The 19,240-nt window shown below is 51.0% G+C and overlaps 1 protein-coding gene and 1 long non-coding RNA gene across 4 annotated transcripts in view; one reads left to right on the top strand and one right to left on the bottom strand.

Moving 5' to 3' along the window:
* The window catches only part of POC1A (POC1 centriolar protein A), a 93,501-nt gene that overhangs the window by 30,886 nt on the left and 43,375 nt on the right, over positions 1-19,240 (bottom strand). For all 3 annotated transcript variants that reach the window (XM_040454914.1, XM_040454912.1, XM_040454913.1), the window contains exons 8-9: positions 17,644-17,712; positions 15,097-15,195 (exon numbers count right to left, since the gene is read on the bottom strand). In XM_040454914.1, the coding sequence (XP_040310848.1) occupies positions 15,097-15,195; positions 17,644-17,712 (168 nt within the window). The remainder of the gene's footprint in view (positions 1-15,096; positions 15,196-17,643; positions 17,713-19,240) is intronic.
* LOC121016892 (uncharacterized) lies at positions 17,991-18,595 on the top strand. Its single transcript, XR_005784512.1, has 2 exons — positions 17,991-18,208; positions 18,306-18,595. It is a non-coding gene; the product is annotated as an uncharacterized LOC121016892 (long non-coding RNA).

The raw sequence follows: 19,240 nt of genomic DNA, 5'->3' as shown, positions 1-19,240 counted from the left end.
ACACAAACCAATCTGTAGTGACAGAAAGCAGATTAGTGGTTGCCAGGGGCTGGAGGTGGAAGGAGTGGATTGATATAAAGTGGCAAAAAGGAACTTTTGGGATGATGGAAATATTCTGCACCTTGAATGTGGTGGTGATTACATAACTGTATATGTTTGTCCAAACTCCTAGAGCAGTTTTTTTTTTTTTTAATGGTGAATGGTGGAGCTCATGGCTGGCTCAGTCAGTAGAGCATGAAATGCATGATTTTGGCTCAGGTCACAATCTCACAGTTTGTGGGATCAAGCCCTGCATTGAGGGTCCCTGCTGCCAGCGCAGAGCCTGCTTGGGACTCATTCTTCCTCCCTCCCTCCCTCTCTCTCTCTCAAAATAAATAAGCTTTAAAATAAGTAAATAAGCAAGCCTGACTTTATTTTTTTTTTTTAATGTTTATTTATTTTTGAGAGAAAGAGAGAGAGACAGAGTGTGAGCTGGGGAGGGGCAGAGAGAGAGGGAGACACAGAATCCCAAGCAGGCTCCAGGCTCTGGAAGCTGTCAGCACAGAGCCTGACGCAGGGCTCGAACCCACGAACCGCGAGATCATGACCTGAGCCGAAGTTGGACGCCCAACCGACTGAGCCACCCAGGCACCCCATGCAAGCCTGACTTAAAAAAAAAAAAAAAAAAAAAAGATGCAGTTACAACTGAAATGCCCCTGAAGCCCGACCTGCCCATCATGACATTGCATACCCATCACAGTCACTCTGTACTCAAGGTGAAAATCACTACGTCTCCATTGGACATCACCAGGGGGCAAAATCCAGGGCTGAAGGCTCCAGGTGAGGTCCATGAGGTCCACCATTGGTATGGTGATTATAGTTCCAAACCAGACTCACATTTCAGTACAGTTTAATTCCCAAAGCCTCAATCTCCCTGGTCATCAGTGGAGGTGCCCAGGCAGCATTTCCCAAGCAGCGGCTGCCAGGTGTATGGAATGTTAGGCCCCAGCCACTTAGGGGTCCCTATGCAGCTTGACAGTCATGAACATGCAAGGTCTGCAAACACCTGGCCGGCAGCCAGTAGTGGCTGGAGATTTACCACAAAGATGCTGTGAGCCGACGTGACAGAACTCCCCACTATGGTAAGTGGGGTGGTCAATTATTAACACCTGTTCAAGATGGAAATTTCTCCTCTTCTCTCAATCTCTAACACTGGACCTTGCCCCCTGCTCAGCCTATTCTGGAAACTGAAACTGTAATAGACAAAAGTATCCAGGAACTGGTCCACGGCTTGACTCTGGACCACAAAAGGGAGAGGAAGGTGACCTGGGCCCAAGATCTAGGCTGCCTCATTGGTACCCAACTCATACAGACCCAGGAAGCAGCCCGACTGGCCACCGCCCACTAAAAACACTGAAGTGTGTCACTGTGCTTCCAAAACAGGGCTGAGCACAAAACTGAAAGAAATGGACAGACACACGCACCATGATTAAATCTTTTCAACTTAATCTTTCATTCAACTGCTCATTGCATAGTCTGCTAAGTGAAGGTACAGAGATTCACAGACACGTTTCTTACAGTCTTTGCCTCAGGCCTTTGGCTTTGACAATTTGCCCTCATGAAAAGTTAATAGGTGTCTATGTCTGCCTGCCTCTGTTTGCTAAACCTGATGCTGGCAAGGAGAGCAGAAAATAGGACGGAGCTCACTTAAGCTCACCCTCCTCTCCAGCTCTTCAAATGGAAAAAGTCATGGCCATTTTCTCAAATCAGAGCTCAAAAGAAACCTGGTACTGAATCCACCACACATATTTGTGGACTAGATATACAACAGTCTTGTCTGCCCTATAATTTAGAGTTCCGGCCTGGAGTCCAACAAGAGAGAAAACTTCTGGTTCTAAACATAGCCCTGAACCCAGGAGGAATTCTGGTGTCTTAAAATCATCTAATTGTTCGGCAATCCTGCCAATGTTCTTCCAAGCCAGCCTAAATATCAGTATGGAATTTGGTTACTGTGTTGGCTTTCATCTAGAGTATGAATGTGCAGGGTGCCTTCGTGTGTTCCCCACAGTAGGCTCCCAAGGAAGGCGGGGTGCCGGGTCATCTGTGTGCACAGAGGGAGCCAACAGGCTCAGGGGCACAGGGGCCTGGGGCCAACAGGGCAGCCTCAGAATGGAATCAAACGCTCCATAACGATGGATCACATTTGGGTCTAAAAGCCACCCTTTGATTCCAGGCCCCCACTGATGGGAAGGGGAAAGAGTATTCTTTGAAGTGAGAATTGTGAAGGGGTCAAAGGATGGGTCTAAAATGGATGAGGGATCCATGTGCCCGACCCACCCTAGAACTGCAGATAGCTCAGGGCGCACTTTCTCACCTCACAGTCCTCTCCTCAGGGAGTGGTCCCTTTGAGGCAGGTGGCATCCTATCACACCTGTGTCACTCACAGACGCGCCTGGCACATGGGAGATGCTAACTGCACAAACCAAGGTGCCCCACCTCCTCCCCCAGGCCCAAATCAAGACTGAGGCCCCCACACCCAGGGTCTAACAGCCACTCCCAGGCTCTAGCCCCCGCAACCTCCGGCTATCCCCCAGCCACACTCTCTGGGAGTTTCCAAGTACTGCCCCACATACAAGAGGGCTGATGTATAAAAGCCAAAGTTTTCAAAGGAGTGAAAGCATTGCCTTGATAAGCAGGACCTGGGAAGTCATTCCGACATCCAAATATGCCCCTAAGAGAAAGCAGTGGAGCTGGAAAGGTCTGTCTCACTGCAGGGACACAGCCAGGTGAGGGAAACTCTGGGGAGAAAGGAGCAAGGATGAGCCAGGAGAGGAAGGCTAAGCAACTACAAATGGGTGGAGGCCATGAGAAAGCAAGCAGGCTATCACGCAGCAAGAACTTCCCTTGGCACAGAGGGGGTCCCTGGCCCTCCTCTCTGGAAGGGCTCTGAGGGAACAGGGAAACATCCCAGGCCTTTAGGCACTGAAGCCCTCCAGGCCATCATACCCAGTATAGCCAGAAACACACGCAAGTGGGCCGCAAGGCAGAGCTGGGGGCCAGGGCCAGAGCCAAGGAGGAACCGGGCAGCGGTGGGGGTAGAGTCTTCCACACAACCCCAAGAGGCCTCGGGAGAAGGCAGGCCAGTCACGGACCTGTGCTCATGCTAGAGGACATCTGCTGAGTCTGCCCCGGGGTTCCTGGAGCCAATGCACCTCTGAAGCATTCGCACAAGTGACAACACAGACAACCAGATGAAGCCACTGCACAGTCTCCATGCCAGTGACCAATACCTCGGCCAGCTCATTCTCTCTGAACATGACCTGCTTCTCTTGGGGCCAGCTCTTGCTCAGTTCCATTCCACAAATGTTACTGAGGGCCCACTCCAGGCTGCGCACTTAGCACCTCAGGGTTACCTACCCCCTCCCTTGAGCCAGAAACACCTACCCTTCCATAGCAAACACCTGGGCCGAGGCACTCTGGGTGGGAGCTAAAGCCCAGTGTTGACTGGAGACTTTCTTTTAAAAAAATTAAACTGCTTTGAACTAATTTTAGACTTAGAAAAAAGTTGTAAAAAATAGTACAGAGAATTTCCATATATCCCTCCCCCAGGCTTCCCCAGTGCTAACGTCTTACATAACCATTAGTACAATGATCAGACCAGGAAATTAATCTTGGGACAATACCATTAACCAAACTAAGGACCCCACTTGAGCTCCACCAGTTTTCCTACTAATGTCCTTGGATCCTGCTGTTCCAGAATCCCATCTGGGACCTCATGCTGCATTTAGTTATTTCTCCTTGGTCTTTTGCAACCTAGGTAGGTCAGCTCCTCAGTTTTCTCTTGTCTTTCATGACCTTGACACTTTCATTTTTTGTTTAATTTTAATTTTTTACATTTATTTATTTTTGAGAGACAGAGCGTGAGCAGGGGAGGGGCAGAGAGGGAGACACAGAATCTGAAGCAGCCTCCAGGGTCTGAGCGGTCAGCACGGAGACACGGCTCTGACCTGAACTGAAGTCGGACGCTTAACTGACTGAGCCACCCCGGTGCCCCGACCTTGACACTTTCAAAGAGTACTGATCAGTTATGTTGTCAAATGTCCCTCAATTAGGGTCTGTCCGAAGTTTTCTCAGGATTGAATCGAGGTTAGCATTTTTGACAAGAACACCACAAAAGCCAAACACCTGACATCACAGAACTCATGCGAACAGGACATATTATTAGTGGTGCTGACCTTGATCAATGGTGATGGTGACCTCTCTGCCAGGTTTCTCCTATGCGAAAATACATCTTTCCCTGTGTAGTTAATCTTGGCTTTTAATATGTGGCTTTTTAAGAGGGAACGTGTTGCTGTCATTACAACTACACGCTGTCAGCCCAGCCTGCTGCTGGCTGCAGCTGCCCCACAGATGAGAGGCAGCTAATGAAGATGAGCGGCAGAGCCGACGTCTCTGGAAGACGCCGAAGCTCTCGGTGACAAAGAGGAACAGTAGCAGTTTATTTATAGATCCACTTGAAGACAGCTCATTGTAACTACTGGGGTTGAATTTTTAAAACCTCGGGAACAAAGGCTGGCTATTTTAAACTCTCCTTGCACTTAGTTCAATGGAGAGTGTTAGAGGCAACGACCACACCCAGGCATCACTTCCAAGCTTGGCAATTCATATTTTGTGTAGCATCTCAGGACACGAGCAAAGCCTGCCAGGACAGATAACCATGACTGGCTCTGCCTACCCTGCAGAGGCGGCGGGACTCTTCTGGGCCAAAGCACTCACCCCCAGGGAGGAGTCTAGGGAGGCTGCATCCCGTGGGGTCTCCCAGCCTCCCCTTCCTGGAAAATTAACTTGCATACAGCTGTTGGGAACCAAGGTTACATCACTTCTCTCCCTGCCTCCCCCACAGGCTGCAAAGAGGGACAGCGCCCCCCAGCGGATGCCCGCCCCAGGACAGCTGGCAGCAGCTGATCCATCTCCAGGCTGGAGCAAGGGGTTCCTGGAGCTCACAGTACACAAATATCCCTAAGGATGGTGGGAGAGAGGCATCCCAGAGCTCCTCCTGCCCCCAACCTACCTGTACCTCTGGGCCAAGACTACTCAATCTCTCCATGCACCAGAACCATGGTGGGGAGCAGAGATTGGACTTTCTCAAAGCCTCCCAAATCTTTATTTGAACAAGAAGCACAAAGCCATATTCTTGACACATGTGAAAAAATGTGAATATGGACTAGACAGATGATAGTAAGGAATTATTAATTTTGTTGGGTGTGAAAAGAGCACTACAGTTATACAACGAAGGAAAGTCTTTATTTAGGGTAAAATAATGTATCTGGGATTAAACAAAAATACTCCGACTCCACTAAAAAAAACCAAAACAAAACGTGTGTGGGGTGGGGGTGGGGGAGATGAACAAAACAGATTGGCAAAATGCTGAAGCTAGATGAAAGGTACATGGGGGTCTGTTATACTAGTCTCTCTACCTTTTGTGTGAGCTTGAAATTTTCCACAATTCAAAGGTTTTTTGTTTTGTTTCATTTAATAAAAAAGAAAACATTCCCAGGTGACTGGAATGAGTGGTGGCCAGGCAAGTGGGACCCTAGGAAGAAGGTGACGAGGGTCCCCAGCCGGGTGTCCTGGCACTTTCAAGTCCAGGAGGTAGATCTGTTTCAATCCATGAATGTTCAGACCAGCCTTTGGCATTGCTGCAGAGAAAGCCCCCAATGTCACCACAAGCATTCTGTGAACCCTGCAGCAATGTCCAGACCTTCAAAGAAACTAATTTTAAGATAATCTCCATGGAAACCATCTATTCTGATTTTTTCCATGGTAACCAATGAGAACATAAACACAAGCACTATCTAACACCCTTACAACACATGGGCCAACGCTGCCATCCAATCTGGAAAATATAAACTGCAAAGGGCTTTTTTCCATTGAAAATGAGAAGTACTGAAACTTCTAGTCCAGATATGCAGATTCTACCATGCTCCACTGCCCAGTCACTGCCCATACCACCCCATGCACCTGCCCCCAAAGTGGCAAACCAGGCCAGAAAGTGATTTCCTTCATTTAGCCTGGGACCATCAAAAATGCCAAAAGAAACAGCCAGGGCCTGCCTCTTGCCTCACAGGTTCAACCCATGCTGCCCACAGACTGCAGGCACGTGTCCACTGAGCTCTAATTTCCAGAGCATTCTGGGTTCCAGCTACATGCTGGGCACCACAAGAAGACCAAGGCCCCAGCCCTCTGGGGAGACCAGACAGACCAGTGAATAAATGACTACAGGAAAGAGGGGTTGCTCCAGCAAGCAGAGCGAGTGCTCCAGTAGGTGGGGCGGGAAGAATTCGCAACCCGCGGGCCTCCCAGGGAAGGCCGCATGGAGGAAATGTCATCTGGAAAGAAGCTGAAAGGCTGAGTATAGTTCTGCTGGAGAACAGAGGGCGGGCGGCGGGCGGCGGGGGGTCCCCCCCCCCCCCCCGGGTGAAGGCAGCCCAAAGTCTTAGTCAGACTTAAGCAACTGGGTCTATTTCCACTTGTGGCTCATTTCCTCCATTTTTAGGTTTCTGGGTTTGAAAAAAATAGCATGGAACTGAAGAAGACTCTCACATCCCAACAGTCTCAGTTCTTGCCCACCCTCTCTGTTTTATAACCACACATGGCCTCTGTTGGCTCTTCCGTGAAGGAGACTTATCAGCGTGGCCTGACAGGGTTGTAGACACTTGTTACCACTGTCAGCAAAATGGCAGCATCACAGCAGTGGCCCTGGGTCATGCATGCTTTGTAGCAAAGCATCATGGTCTCAGGATCCCATTGCACACTGTCCCATGATTTAGGCTCATTTCCCCACATGCAACGTGGAATCTCCACTGACCCTGAACCCACACTATGGCTGCCAGAGCGAAAGGAAAGCAGATAGTTCTGAGAGCCTTGAATGAGATAACAGAGCTCTCAAAGGTATGTGTGAGCGCCCAGGTTTATGCTCCCGATGTATCCTGACACACGCAGAACTAGACGCAAGGGTCCCCGGGCCTTGTGAGGATTCCAGAGGCAGGTTCTTTCATCTTCATGACACTGTGAGTATCTCACCATGCCTTGCCCAGGATTTCTGAAACCATGCCTCCTGTTGGTTTAAGTCATTAAATAGGGCTTTTTTCCTTCCTGGATAGGCCTTCCTGCCACTCTTCTCTGGATAGGGAGCTACCTGTTTGTGGAATGGATGAGAATTTTCCAGTGGCAGGAAACTACAACTCAAAGGGGCCGCTCAGAGAAGGGGACGCAGCCTCTGTCTCATCCCACAACCCCATCCTCTTGCCACCACTACTGTTGCTGCTGTTTTGGGACTTGGTCCTACTCTTGTTGCCTGGAGGCACTTCCCCAAAAGGCTCCACAAAGAAGACCTTCACCTGGGGGCTTAGATGTTGAGCCATAAGCACCAGGCCATCTCAAGCTCGGGTGCCAGAGACTCTTACCTGTCAGCTTCCCTAAAGGCTCCTCAGGCTCTGGAGGATGGGAGCTGATATAGGCATCGCTGTCTAGAGGGCAAGAGGCAGGAGTCAGGGATACTGAGGACAACGCAGGAGGCAGGTGAGCCACAGGACGTGGATTCAGGAGCAGGTGACTGGACTGGTGCAGCAGCACTGACGGGCAGAAAAGGAGCCAAGACAGCAAGACAGGTGGCAGAGGCCCATAGAGGGCTGCCCTGGGTACCATCCTCCCTCCTAGTGCATCCTGGCTGCTAAAAAAAACACACATCTGCCTGCCCAACTGTAAGCGGGGCCTACTGGGTGCCTCTGGGTTTAAAGAGCCCACAGGGAAGTGATGGAATTTAACGCTAGACTGAGATTAGAGCCAATGCAATACCACTTTTCCTCTTTTGGAAAGAAGTGGACCACAATTCTCCAAATTGGGCTGAAAGGGACCCAATCCCCCAAGTGCTTTTCCCAAACTATAGTTAGTCCCCACGAGCCATGTAAACTCCCCAAGATGGACAGAGGCTCTCTTCTTCCCCCTACGTCCCTGCCCAGGATGCCATGGTCACAATTGGCTAGACTGTTTTCCAGTAGACCAGTGACTCTTCAAAGTGGGTCCTTGGACCATCAACATCACCTAGAAACTTCAAATTCCTTACCAAATCAGATGCTCTGGGAATGGGGCAGGCTGTGTTTAACAAGGCCTCAGGGTGATTCTGAAGCACATTAAGGTTTGAGAACCATTGCAAGAGGCTTACTGCAATCTATGTCAAATGTTAAAGGGCCTGTCTCCTCACTGCACTGCCAAAGGCAACTTCTGCCTTCTGGTAAACACGGTAATTATTTAACATGTGCTGGGATAGCCCTGACCCACCTCCCAATAAAGTCAGTTTTAGCCTCTGGAAGGAAAAGGAGAGGAGATCTTGCCTGCTTCCCGGTAACAGACACAAGTCAGACCCTGAGGGAAGGAGCCCAGCTCCCCACACTGATCCCGGGCCCAAAGAGCCCCTCCGTGGGAAGCATCAGAATCTTTGGTGCTTCTAGACTTCACACAGCCACGTTACTCCCGGCCACTGTACAAGGATGCTCTGATTCAAGCAGGAACTTCCTTTAAATAGTAGCTCACAGGACGCCTGGGCGGCTCAGTCGGTTAAGCGTCTGACTCCTGGTTTCGGCTCAGGTCATGATCTCATGGTGTGTGAGGTTGAGGCCCGCATCAAGCTCTGCACTGACAGTGAGGAGTCTGCTTGGGATTCTTTCTCTCCCTCTCTCTCTCTGCCCCTCTCCCAATCACACAACAAATAAATTAATTAATTGTAACTTGGTAACAAATATTGAATCTATTTTTAGTCTCTGTCTTCCCACTGAAACTAAGAAACCCAGAGCACTTTCCATGACTTCCTCTCAAGTAAAGGTGACGAAAATGAAACTTGAGTGTGAAGTGAGACATCTTGTCTGAGGGCCTCTGCCACCCAGAGTCAGCAATGGCTGTTGCGGCCACCCTACCCCCACCCCTGCAGGATGATCTTTTCCACAGCAAGCCCCTAAAATGGAAAATGCCCAAAGGATGTAATGTGGACCGGTGGGGAGAAATCTGAGTACAGGAATCAAGATGAACTGCCTGAGGTCACAGGAGAGATTTGACCTAGCTTCACTGTGGACCAGCACACAGGGGCGGCACAGCTCTTAAACTGCCCACCAAGTTGTTAAAGGCTGTCTAGAGTCTGGCTTCCATGAAACCAACCCTCTTCTAAGACACATAAGTATCTGAGCATATTCCGACTCACCTGCTGATAAGAGCCAGACAACAATCTTGGGAAATTCAGAGCCAGAATGGGGGCCAGTGGGAGAAAGGAGAGGCTCCCCTCCAACACACATAAATTTGGGGTTCAACCCTGCTGTAAACACCCAAAATGCCTTGCCTGTCAAGCATCCCCTTGAATCCATACTTCTCCCTACTACTGAAAGCAAATGTCAGCCAGAAATCTGTTATCAGCAAGAGCCCCCAGTCCTCCACACTCACAAACAGATGGAAATCCATAAGGCAAGTGGAAATGGACCCCATCCCCTGCCTCAACTCTATGACTCTTCCAGGTAAGTGCTTGGGGTGATAACCCAGGACCCCCAGATCCTCAGCATGGGGCAAGATCCAGTGCCAAGACTGGAATCAGAGCCCAAGAACCCCTAAGTCAAGCCCCGTGTAGCATCCCAAGACAGAAATGTGAGAGCAGAAACATGGGTGCGGGAGGTGGGGGGAGGCTTCACCCTCAGAACCAGAACTAGGAAGAAACAGGCCATCCTCAGAGAAGGCTGAGACCTCAGATACTGTTAGCTAACCCAGCCTCCTCCCCCTGGGGACAATTCTAGCACTGAGGCTCTGGGGGTCCCAAACACTTTACTTTGAGGAGTCATGGGGGTGGGGAGCACAGACGACTTGGGTCTCTCATCAGGAAGCACAACAGATTCCTGCAAGGGTCTAAAACCCTCACTGGACCTCACAAAGACGACCTGCAGAAGGGAGTCAACATCGAAAATTATCTAGGTCAGAATTGCCCCTTTTCCTGCATGTTGTCTCCCTACTCCAACAATCTCCCCAACTGGGCAGGGGGCTCATCCAGCCCTCAGTCTGACAGAGGAAGGAAGAGGAACATTTTAAAAATAGCTAAAGCTTGGTGAGCACTTGCCATGTGCCAGGCACAGTTCCAAGTGCCTGCCTGGCATGTACCACCTCGTGAAATCTCATGAAGGAGGGCCTGGTGCCTCCCCATCTGAGGTTGAGGGAGAAAAGCCCTCGGCCCCTGAACTCAAGGTTACTGTCTGAACTGGAAGGCAGCCAGCCCTGACAACTCAGGAAGTGTTTTTCAGTTTTCCTGAATTACCTAGAATTCTGCATTCTTCCCCTCCCACCTGCCTAGCACAACCTTCCTTCCCAATTGCATAATGGGCTCTCAGGTATTTGGAGGAAAGGCAAGAATAAGAGTAAATCAGAATAAATGCATCCTTGTTAAAAGTGGTTTAAAAATGCCTCTATGGTTGAAGTAAAAACCAGTCCTATGGTAGCTGGGACTTGGGAGGCAATGGCCAAATCCAAGGCCAGCCAAGACACAGTGGCCCTGATACCTCAGGGATGGCTCCGAAGCACTAACGGCAGGAAGGAGCTAGAATTTGAGTAGATGAGTACAGGGAGGAAACACAGAGGCCAGGGCTACAGCACAGGACAGAGCTAAGCACCAGACCCTTAAAACCCCCAGCACAAGCACCTGCTGCAGATGACTCGTGGGGGTCCCACTCTCTGCCCCGACATGAGCCCCTCTGGGAGGCACTCACCTGCTTGCAAGCAGCCCTCCCAACCTCCCTCCGGCCTTGCAGTATGTCATGGGGAAGAGCATGGAGCTTCCTGCCCACCTCGGCCCAGCTATTAGGCTGGAGTCCTTCCTCTACAGCCTTCCAAGCAGAGAAAGCCCCCCAGCCACAGCCCTAAACCCTCTCCTCCACAACTCAGCCAAGAACAGAGAGAAAACGGAACCCTTTATTCTCATTCTGAAGGGCTGGGAAATGGCTTGTGCTTTTCAACATGAAATGTGCCTAAAAATAAGCTGTGAATTTCAACCAGAGGTTGAAAATAGCTCTGGCAGTGAACAGAGCTCTGTTCAGAGTGAGCTCAAGGATGGCCTTCATTCCAAGAGTGAGAGCTGAATGCTGCGGCCCGAGCAAGGGTCCTGGGCAGGGGGCTTTCCAGGGCAGAGAGGCCATCACATGCTCGTAGGGCTGCCCTTGCCATGCTCTGTTGGCGGGCCTGTCTCTGGCTTTAGATTGCCATACTCTACCAGACACAAGGTACCTGGCCTGGTGGCTTCCTAAGACGCCCCAAATGCCCAGGTGTGTCTCATGCAGTTTTAGGGTCCAAGGGCCAGGGGACAAAAGGAGCTAGAGAGGGAGGGGTTATAAGATCCAAGAGCTCCTGGGGCACAGGCCAAGCCAAGCCATCCTGGCCAGCCACCAAACCACTCACTGGTTACTATCTTGGAGCCAGGGAAGCCAGCAGGCAGGAAGGACAAGAACACTCCAATTGTAAGTGAAGAATATCAGGTTGCTAAAGGTCTTTTTTTTTGTTGTTGTTTACCATCACCTCTGGAAGATTCCAAAGTGTGACAGGCCAAATGACATTTTTATAAAATAGACTTCTGCTAGAAATAGGCTAGAGACCCAAGCCACAGCTGCGGGGATAAGCCCAAATCTGGCCCAATCGAGCAGGCTCGGCGTGGCCCACCCTCTGTGCCGTCTCCATGCCTTCTGCCACAAGGACATCCCTACCCCCAGGCTCATTCCCACACTCCTCCGGCTTCTGCAGCAGCCTCCCTTATGGGCTCACTCCTGAGGTAGGAGTTAGTGCAGTGATTCTTGACTGGGGGCCATTCTGCCCCCCAGGAGACATTTAGCAATGCCTGAAGACATTTTTGGTTGTCACAAGTAGGGGGGTGGGAGATGCTATTGGCAGCTAGTGGGTAGACGCCAGGGATACTGCTAAACACCCTACAATGCACAGGACAGCCCCCACAACAAAGATGTATCTGTCCCAACGGATGAGCAGTGTCGAGGCTGAGAACCACTGGGTTACTGGAGGGACAGTATATGGATAGCCGGAGGGGCAGGGGCTCATCGGATGCACCGGCTCCTGGCACGTGGCTGCAGAGCACCTGGGCCCCCAGAGGAGCTGAGATGCCCTGGCCAGCCATGGGATCGGTCACCACATCTCAGTGCCACGGAAGCCTTTGGGCAGGAAAGCTGAGATTATACTCGTCAGCTTCCCTACCCACCATGGGGGCAAACCTAACCACCAGGCGGTGCTGGCTCTCCCAGGCTTGGGAAGACCAAAATAACTCTATGGATGGCGGCAGTGATGGCTGTGCAACAACATGAATGTACTTAATGCCACTCAACTGTACGCTTAAAAATGGCTAACAGGAGAAATTTTATGTCATGTATATAAAATGCAACAAAACAAACAAAAAATCCCTTAGCTCTCCTCTTGGCCTGGGAGTCCTGAGATCAGACACACTCCTACAAGTGTAATCCACATGGTGTGCAAGCTTTGGCATGGGTGTGTGTCTGGATGAGGGCCCATACATCTCTTCAGTGTCCCAAAGGGGCTTGTGACAAATAAGGGAAGAGCCATAAACAAAGAGCAATTTCAGGACTAATAAGTCAAGTCACGGTGTGGGTCAGCAGAGTTCAGCTCTGTCATACATGGGGTCCTCAGAGCCCGCCAAAGGGGTACACAGGTCCCATCGTGGAAAACAGAGGTTTGGGAAGAGCAGGTGCTTTGTCTAGGACCAGACAGCTAGGGTTCAGACCCAGTTCTCTGACCCTAGAGCCCATATCCTTTCCTCTGTTTGAGTACCATGTGGTGATGCCCAGTGGAACTGACTACAGCTCTGTCGTGGGCCTGAAGGTAGTAGGGGAACAAATGGTTTTCCTGAGCACTGGTGAGTACTGGCATCCCATCCATGCCAAACTCTGCCCTGTCCTGCTGGCTTCCCCCACCCCGCACACCTTCATGCTAGATGATCAGGCCCCACAGCTCTGGGATGCAAGGGTGCTCCACACCCCGTATCTGAGCAGGACTGAAGGGACAAGAGGTGGCTTGCCTGAGCTACTTCCCTAATAGCCACAAGAAAAGGAGCACAGGATTCTCCCCTTGCTGATGGTTACTGACCATTCCCAAGAGACAGGTGGCAGTGCCCTTCCCTGGGATGGGGAAAAGCTGACAGGCAGCCCTCTGCCACCTGCAGCTTCCAGCTCAGTCAGCCTCGCTCAGAGGGGCCAGCGTGGTGAGTCTGTAGGTCCAGTCATCTGGGGCAAGTGACTAAGCCCCAGATGTCTCATCTGTGAGTAAGAGTAGTAACTTTGCCCACCCAGCCGGCCAAGGTAGGGGATAAACAGGGCAGCACACATAAAGGCCTTGGCTGGACCTCATTCATTGCGAATGCCCAACAGATAGGGAACAGATGCTACAGACTCCATAGGATCCCAGTTCTGCAGTTTGAAAAATGCCTTCTAGGGGTGTCTGGGTGGCTCAGTTGGTTGAGCGTCGACTTCGCCGACTTAAGCTCAGGTCACGATCTTGTGGTTTGTGAGCTTGAGCCCTGCATCAGGCTCACTGCTGTCAGCACAGAACCTGCTTCGGATCCTGTCCTCTCTCTCTCTCTGTCCTACCCTGCCTTGCACTCTCTCTAAAAAAAGAAACATTTCAGGGGCACCTGGGTGGCTCAGTCAGTTAAGCGTCCGACTTCGGCTCAGGTCATGATCTCACGGTTCATGGGTTCGAGCCCTGCATCGGGCTCTGTGCTGACAGCTCAGAGCCTGAAGCCTGTTTCAGATTCTGTGTCTCCTTCTCTCTATGCCCCTCCCCAACTCATGTTCTGTCTCCCACTGTCTCAAGAATAAATAAACATTAAAAAAAAAAATTAAAAAAAAAGAAACATTTTGAGAAAGAAAGAAAGAAAGAAAGAAGAAAAGGAGAGGAAAGAAGGAAGGAAAGGAAAGGAAGGAAAGGAAAGAAAGGAAGGAAAGGAAGGGAGGAAAGGAGGGAAGGAAATGAAGGGAAGGGAAGGGAAGGGAAGGGAAGGGAAGGGAAGGGAAGAAGATAGATGCCTTTCTAGGTAGACCAAACAGCAGCAAAAAGACCACCATGCAACCCAGTCATACCCCAACAAACCCCACAGCTAACAATCAGCTATTCATTAGCAAACGTGGAGGAGAACATAACCTCCCAGCTAAGGCAACCCTTGGAAGAAAACTTTAAATCTCAAGCTGGCCTATTCCTAGAGGGAGCCCCAACACACAGGATGGGTATGTTTAGGGGGGTGTGGGTGTGTGTGGGTATCTCACTGGGGTGGGGGATCCCTCTGCTGGAGCCAAAGAAAGCTCAGGATGGACTCAGAGACTTCCTGGTTCTATTCTGGGCCAGCCTTGAGTTGCTGGGGGCCTTGGGCAAGCCGCTTCCTGTTGTTCAGGCCAGTTTCCGTGGGTGGGAGAGGCTACACTGCCTCTAGGGTCCAGGAGGGAGAGATTCAAACAGCTTATGGCCACTGGCACTTAAAACCTTCAGGGCTCCACATCCTTAGCTTTTAAAGCTTATTTCAGCCAAAGCTGAATGCAACTTTATTCAATGAGATCATATCAGTTCTCAAACATTTTTCCCCCAAAATATTTGTCAAAAAATACCATTAACTATCTTAATTCGGGAACACCAAATGGCCTTTTACCGACAAAGGTACTAAAAATGGCTTGTGGCTGAGGAACTTCCTTTCCATGGTTTAAAAAAAAAAAGGGAAGTGAGAGCAACAGGGCTGGGCCTTTCCCATCCGTCCCAGCTGTGGCCCAGGCCGCACGCCCTCTAGGAACCTCCCGCAGGGTCCTGTGGCCCAAGCCTCAGCAGGGGACAGGTCCTTCCTTTCCTCAACCATCAGTAGCATATGCCATGGAAACACCCCCTGACCAAATGGCAGGGGGCCTCGGCACCTGCAGTCCTCACGTCTTGCTTGTTAATTCTAGATTTGAAACAAAGTACAAGCGCCGAAGTATTATTCACCGTTTGCCATGACCACCAGAGTTTCAGGGCTCAGGACATACCCGCTGAGCCACTTACCAGATTCCTGGAGGAGGTGGCCAGGGTGGCTGGGGGCCTGTGCACTTTTGTGACTTCTCCATAATCGACAACATCAAAGTTACTCTTCCAAACCATCACCTGCCAAGACCCACAAGCACAGAGAATCAGGAGGAGAAAAACCCTTGCCAGTCCTACTTCATGGAAAATGCGAGCCCAGAGGCCACCTCGAAAGTTCTAGGCCAGTGGCAGGATAGTCCCCACCAGACACCCCAGCTCAACTCTGGGACCTGCCCCACCTCCCAGGCTTTCCGGACAGGCCTCGAGAAGACCTGGGTGTGCCATCAGGATGGACTCACTGCATGCTGCCACGAGGCCTTTGTACTTGCTGGTCCCTCCCTGCCGTGTCCCAGCCCACGTGTAGCTGTCTCCTCAAGCTAGAGTGTCCTCTTCCACAGCATCTTCTCAGAGAGCGCTTCCCTGGCCTCCTACTAACTTTTATCATAGCTCCCTACTTATTTCCTCCATAGCATCAAACTTCGTAGTTATTTAATTTCTTTGTCCCTCTTCCTCATTTATCATCTGTCTCCCCACTAAAATAGAAGCTCCCGAGGGTTGTGGCCTGGCCTGTTACACCAGACCACTGCGGTCAAATTCCCGGCTCCATCCCTTACTGTGTGGCTCTAGGCAACGGATTCAACCTCTCTGTGACTCAGTTTCCCATTTGTGAAAAGGGGATGATCTTCTGACCTCACAGAGACAGCTTGGCACAGACACTGGTACCCAGGGAGCCATGGGCAACACACCCCTTATTCCACAGTCCACTTGAAGGATTTTCACATCCTAAGGCTCCTCCAACAAAAGCTTGGCAAACAGCCCTGCTGGGGAGCAAGAACGTTCCTATTGGAGAGAATCAGCCCCATGTGGCTGCCCTCTGCCAGGGTCACTTCCAGTACAGCAGGAATTGTGGAGTGTGGCCAGTGCTCAAGTGAGACCACAGAAAAGCCCTGTGTCCAGGTAAGACGAAAACTCAGCATAAGCAGGACACTTTCCTGAGGCTGTTTGCCACTCCTAGAGAAGCCTACCGTTTACTGCTCCCTGAATCATGGCCATTAAGGTCTCTCATTCCTCCCGCCTACAAACAGAATTAGCACACACCCCCTTGTTCACAGGGCCATTTGTAACTGTGCTAGTCTTGAAAAATTCCCGGGAATAGAACAGCATTACGAATGTGAAGATTCAAATGTCTCTCCAAAAAGGCTCTCAGAGCAGACTTTAATAAAGCAGCCAGGGAGCTGATAGGAGTGGCTGCCTGAGGAGGGCCCAGAGTGGGCGGAAGCCCTACTTTCTACCAGGCTGCCTCTCGTACTATGTGACTTTCTTTTACCATGACTATTTCTAGTATGACTCTACTGCACTATTTTCTCTTGCTTAAGCAATGAGCCAGGCCTCCACACCCAGGGACAGCTCAGGGGTCCCCTTGGTCTTCCTCCTCCCTTGTCTGGTTAGCACAGAAACCAGTGCTGGTGGGGGGAGACACACACTGCCTCTTATCCAAGCCATGCTGAAAGAGCTTCCAACAACCCTCTGCTTTCTTGGCAGAAACTCGACCCGGATCGGTCCACGGGAATGGGGTTGGGGCTCATTGGAAGGCCAATGGGACTTTTCTGGCTGAGCAGAGCTGTGAGGCCCAGCATCAAGAGAATGAACATTCTGGGGGCACCTGGGTGGCTCAGTCGGTTAAGTGTCTGATTCTTGATTTCGTCTCAGGTTGTGTTCTCACGGTTCGTGAGTATGAGCCCCGCGTCAGGCTCTGCGCCACCAGCACAGAGCCTGCTTAGGATTCTCTCACTCTTTCTGCCCCTCTGCCACTTGCACTCTCTCACTCTCCCAAAAATAAATAAACGTTAAAAAAAAAAGAGACAGAGAACATTCTGGGCAGGAGGTACCTGGGCTGATGGGCAGAAAGCTTGGGCACACAGGGTGACAAAATGGGACAGGACCTCCGCACACATGTCTTCTCCCTGCAGCCATGCAGTCTGAAAATCTGATCCCTCAAAACTATTTGCAGAATAGGAGCAAAGAGGGCAGATGACAGAGGTGGGGGCTCCAGGGCAGCCTGATCTCTGTCATCTGCTGAGCCTCAGTTTCCTCATCATACAATGGAGGGACCAGAGGCCCTGTCCACAGGGCCGCCATGAGGATTAAATGAAATATGAAGCTTTTGCCACATTGCCCACATTGCCAGGCTATGTATGTATCCTCTGATTATCTCATCAGGAAAAAGAAATTATTAAGAACCTTCATTTTAACTTTTTCATGGCAATGATAGCTCAGGATCCTTCCAACCCATGCTGGTTTGAGCAGTTAGGGTTTTAAGATGCTGCCACGGGGTCAGCACCCCTAGGAGACCTGCTTTAAGGAGACGAGCACCCTGGGTCTAAGTACCCCACCCCAAGTGCCAGCCTTCATGGTCGCTGAAAGACACCAAGGAAGCTAGTGAAACCTGGCCCATCCTCAAGATGCTCTGACCTCCTGTTCTCTTCTGATAAGTACCAGCCAACATGTCTTAGACCAATCTTTACTTACTTGTTCATCAGAACCTCCAGAAGCAAAATACTCTCCCGTTCTTGAAAAAGCAACAGTGGTGGCTGGACCCTGTCAGAACAAACAAACAAGAAAAAACACCAAAGGTCACCGTAGATGCTAAATGCACAGGAAGAAAACCAGAAGCTCCCGAATGGGAGCAGCAGCAGGACAAAGGGCTAAGGGCCTCATTTAGCCCCTTGTCCTCCCTCACCTTTGGCAGAGACACCTGCAGAGCTCAGCCATGAGTGTCACTGCTGAGGCCTCTGCTCCCCACCACCACTGACGGCACAAAGGCCAAGCCAGGGGGTCATAGGTGGGCAGAAAGCCCTGCTGGGTTGCCATCACGGTGCCCACTTCCCAAGGATAAGATGGAGGTCGGACAGGTACACTGACTTATCCCAGGCCCAGCACTGGCACCAGAACTTGGGTCCCCCTGGCCCAGGTCGTGCTCCTCCCGACACCACCCTGCAGCTGACCAGAGAAGTGTGCAGCCCTGAGGAGGAGCCAATGAGCAGAAACGGGGTGCAGTCAGGGAGCCCAGGTGACATAAGAGGCCAGAATCAGGGTAGGAAGGAGGCTGGGGAGGGGGTTATGAAAGGTGTCTGAACAGAGGAGCAACGAGATGTCTCCCTCTAATGTGCAAATCACTTTCTTTATGTTAGGACCTTTGGGGAAGAAGTACCAGCTCCGGCTTCCCAGGTGCTGAAGGTCCACATGACCATTGGAAGGGACACGCCAGACCTGTGCCACGCAGTACTTTGAGGGCCCGTGAGTTTATCCGGGCTTGGAGCAGGGGCGCATAATCCTCCAGTAAAGAGGGAGGGCTCTTCCTCACATGCCTGAAATCTGCTGCAGAAAGATGCACGGAGCAAGAATCTGTTCACACACCACCGTGAACCATCTCTTTCTCCTGGCCAAACTTTCAGTGTGGTAGTACTTGGCATTCCCAAAGTAAAACCAGATAAAACAGATTCTCTCCTAACTGATGACAGCATGGCCACTATTACAAAGGCCACCTCAGTTCCTCCAGACCAGAGCAGGGAGCAGCAAGAGCCCCAACTGCCCAAATGAGATGCCTCCGGCCATGGGGCAGATATAAGAGGTGGAGCCATGGACAAGAGGAACACTGGGACACACCTCCACGATGCTGGAAAAGACAGAGAAGTTCTGGGCTAAAAAACGGATCTGAAGTCATGGAACAAGACCAGCTTCTGCCTGCCCAGAAATGACAGGCAGGTGGAAAGATGCCCCTGGGTACGCTGGGCAGGAAGGAATATGTACCCCCACACTTCCCCATTGTATCCATGGCCCCTCCTCTCCAAGGTGCCCATAATGAAGGTGGTGAAGAAGAAAGTAAGTACAAGGCCAGCTAACACTAACCTGCACTTACCCACTTCACCTTCAGAGGATGGTTTGCACGCTTACCCTTCCTACAGGTGATGCGTCCCAGAGGAGAGACCAAGGCCCAAGAGGTCAGAGACAAAGCCTCCAGCCTGTGCCTCTCTCTACCTCCTCTCACAGATGGGTCTCCGAGGGCCTGGGGTTCAGGGCAGTCGGGAGTCCTATATGGCCATCCAATAGGACAAAGGAGATCCAT

Source organism: Herpailurus yagouaroundi, unplaced genomic scaffold, assembly GCF_014898765.1.
Source record: "Herpailurus yagouaroundi ecotype Mexico unplaced genomic scaffold, PumYag 213, whole genome shotgun sequence".
Classification (NCBI taxonomy): Eukaryota; Metazoa; Chordata; class Mammalia; order Carnivora; family Felidae; genus Herpailurus; species Herpailurus yagouaroundi.
The sequence above is the reverse complement of the archived record's forward strand: the minus strand, read 5'-3'. Positions and strand labels throughout refer to the sequence as shown.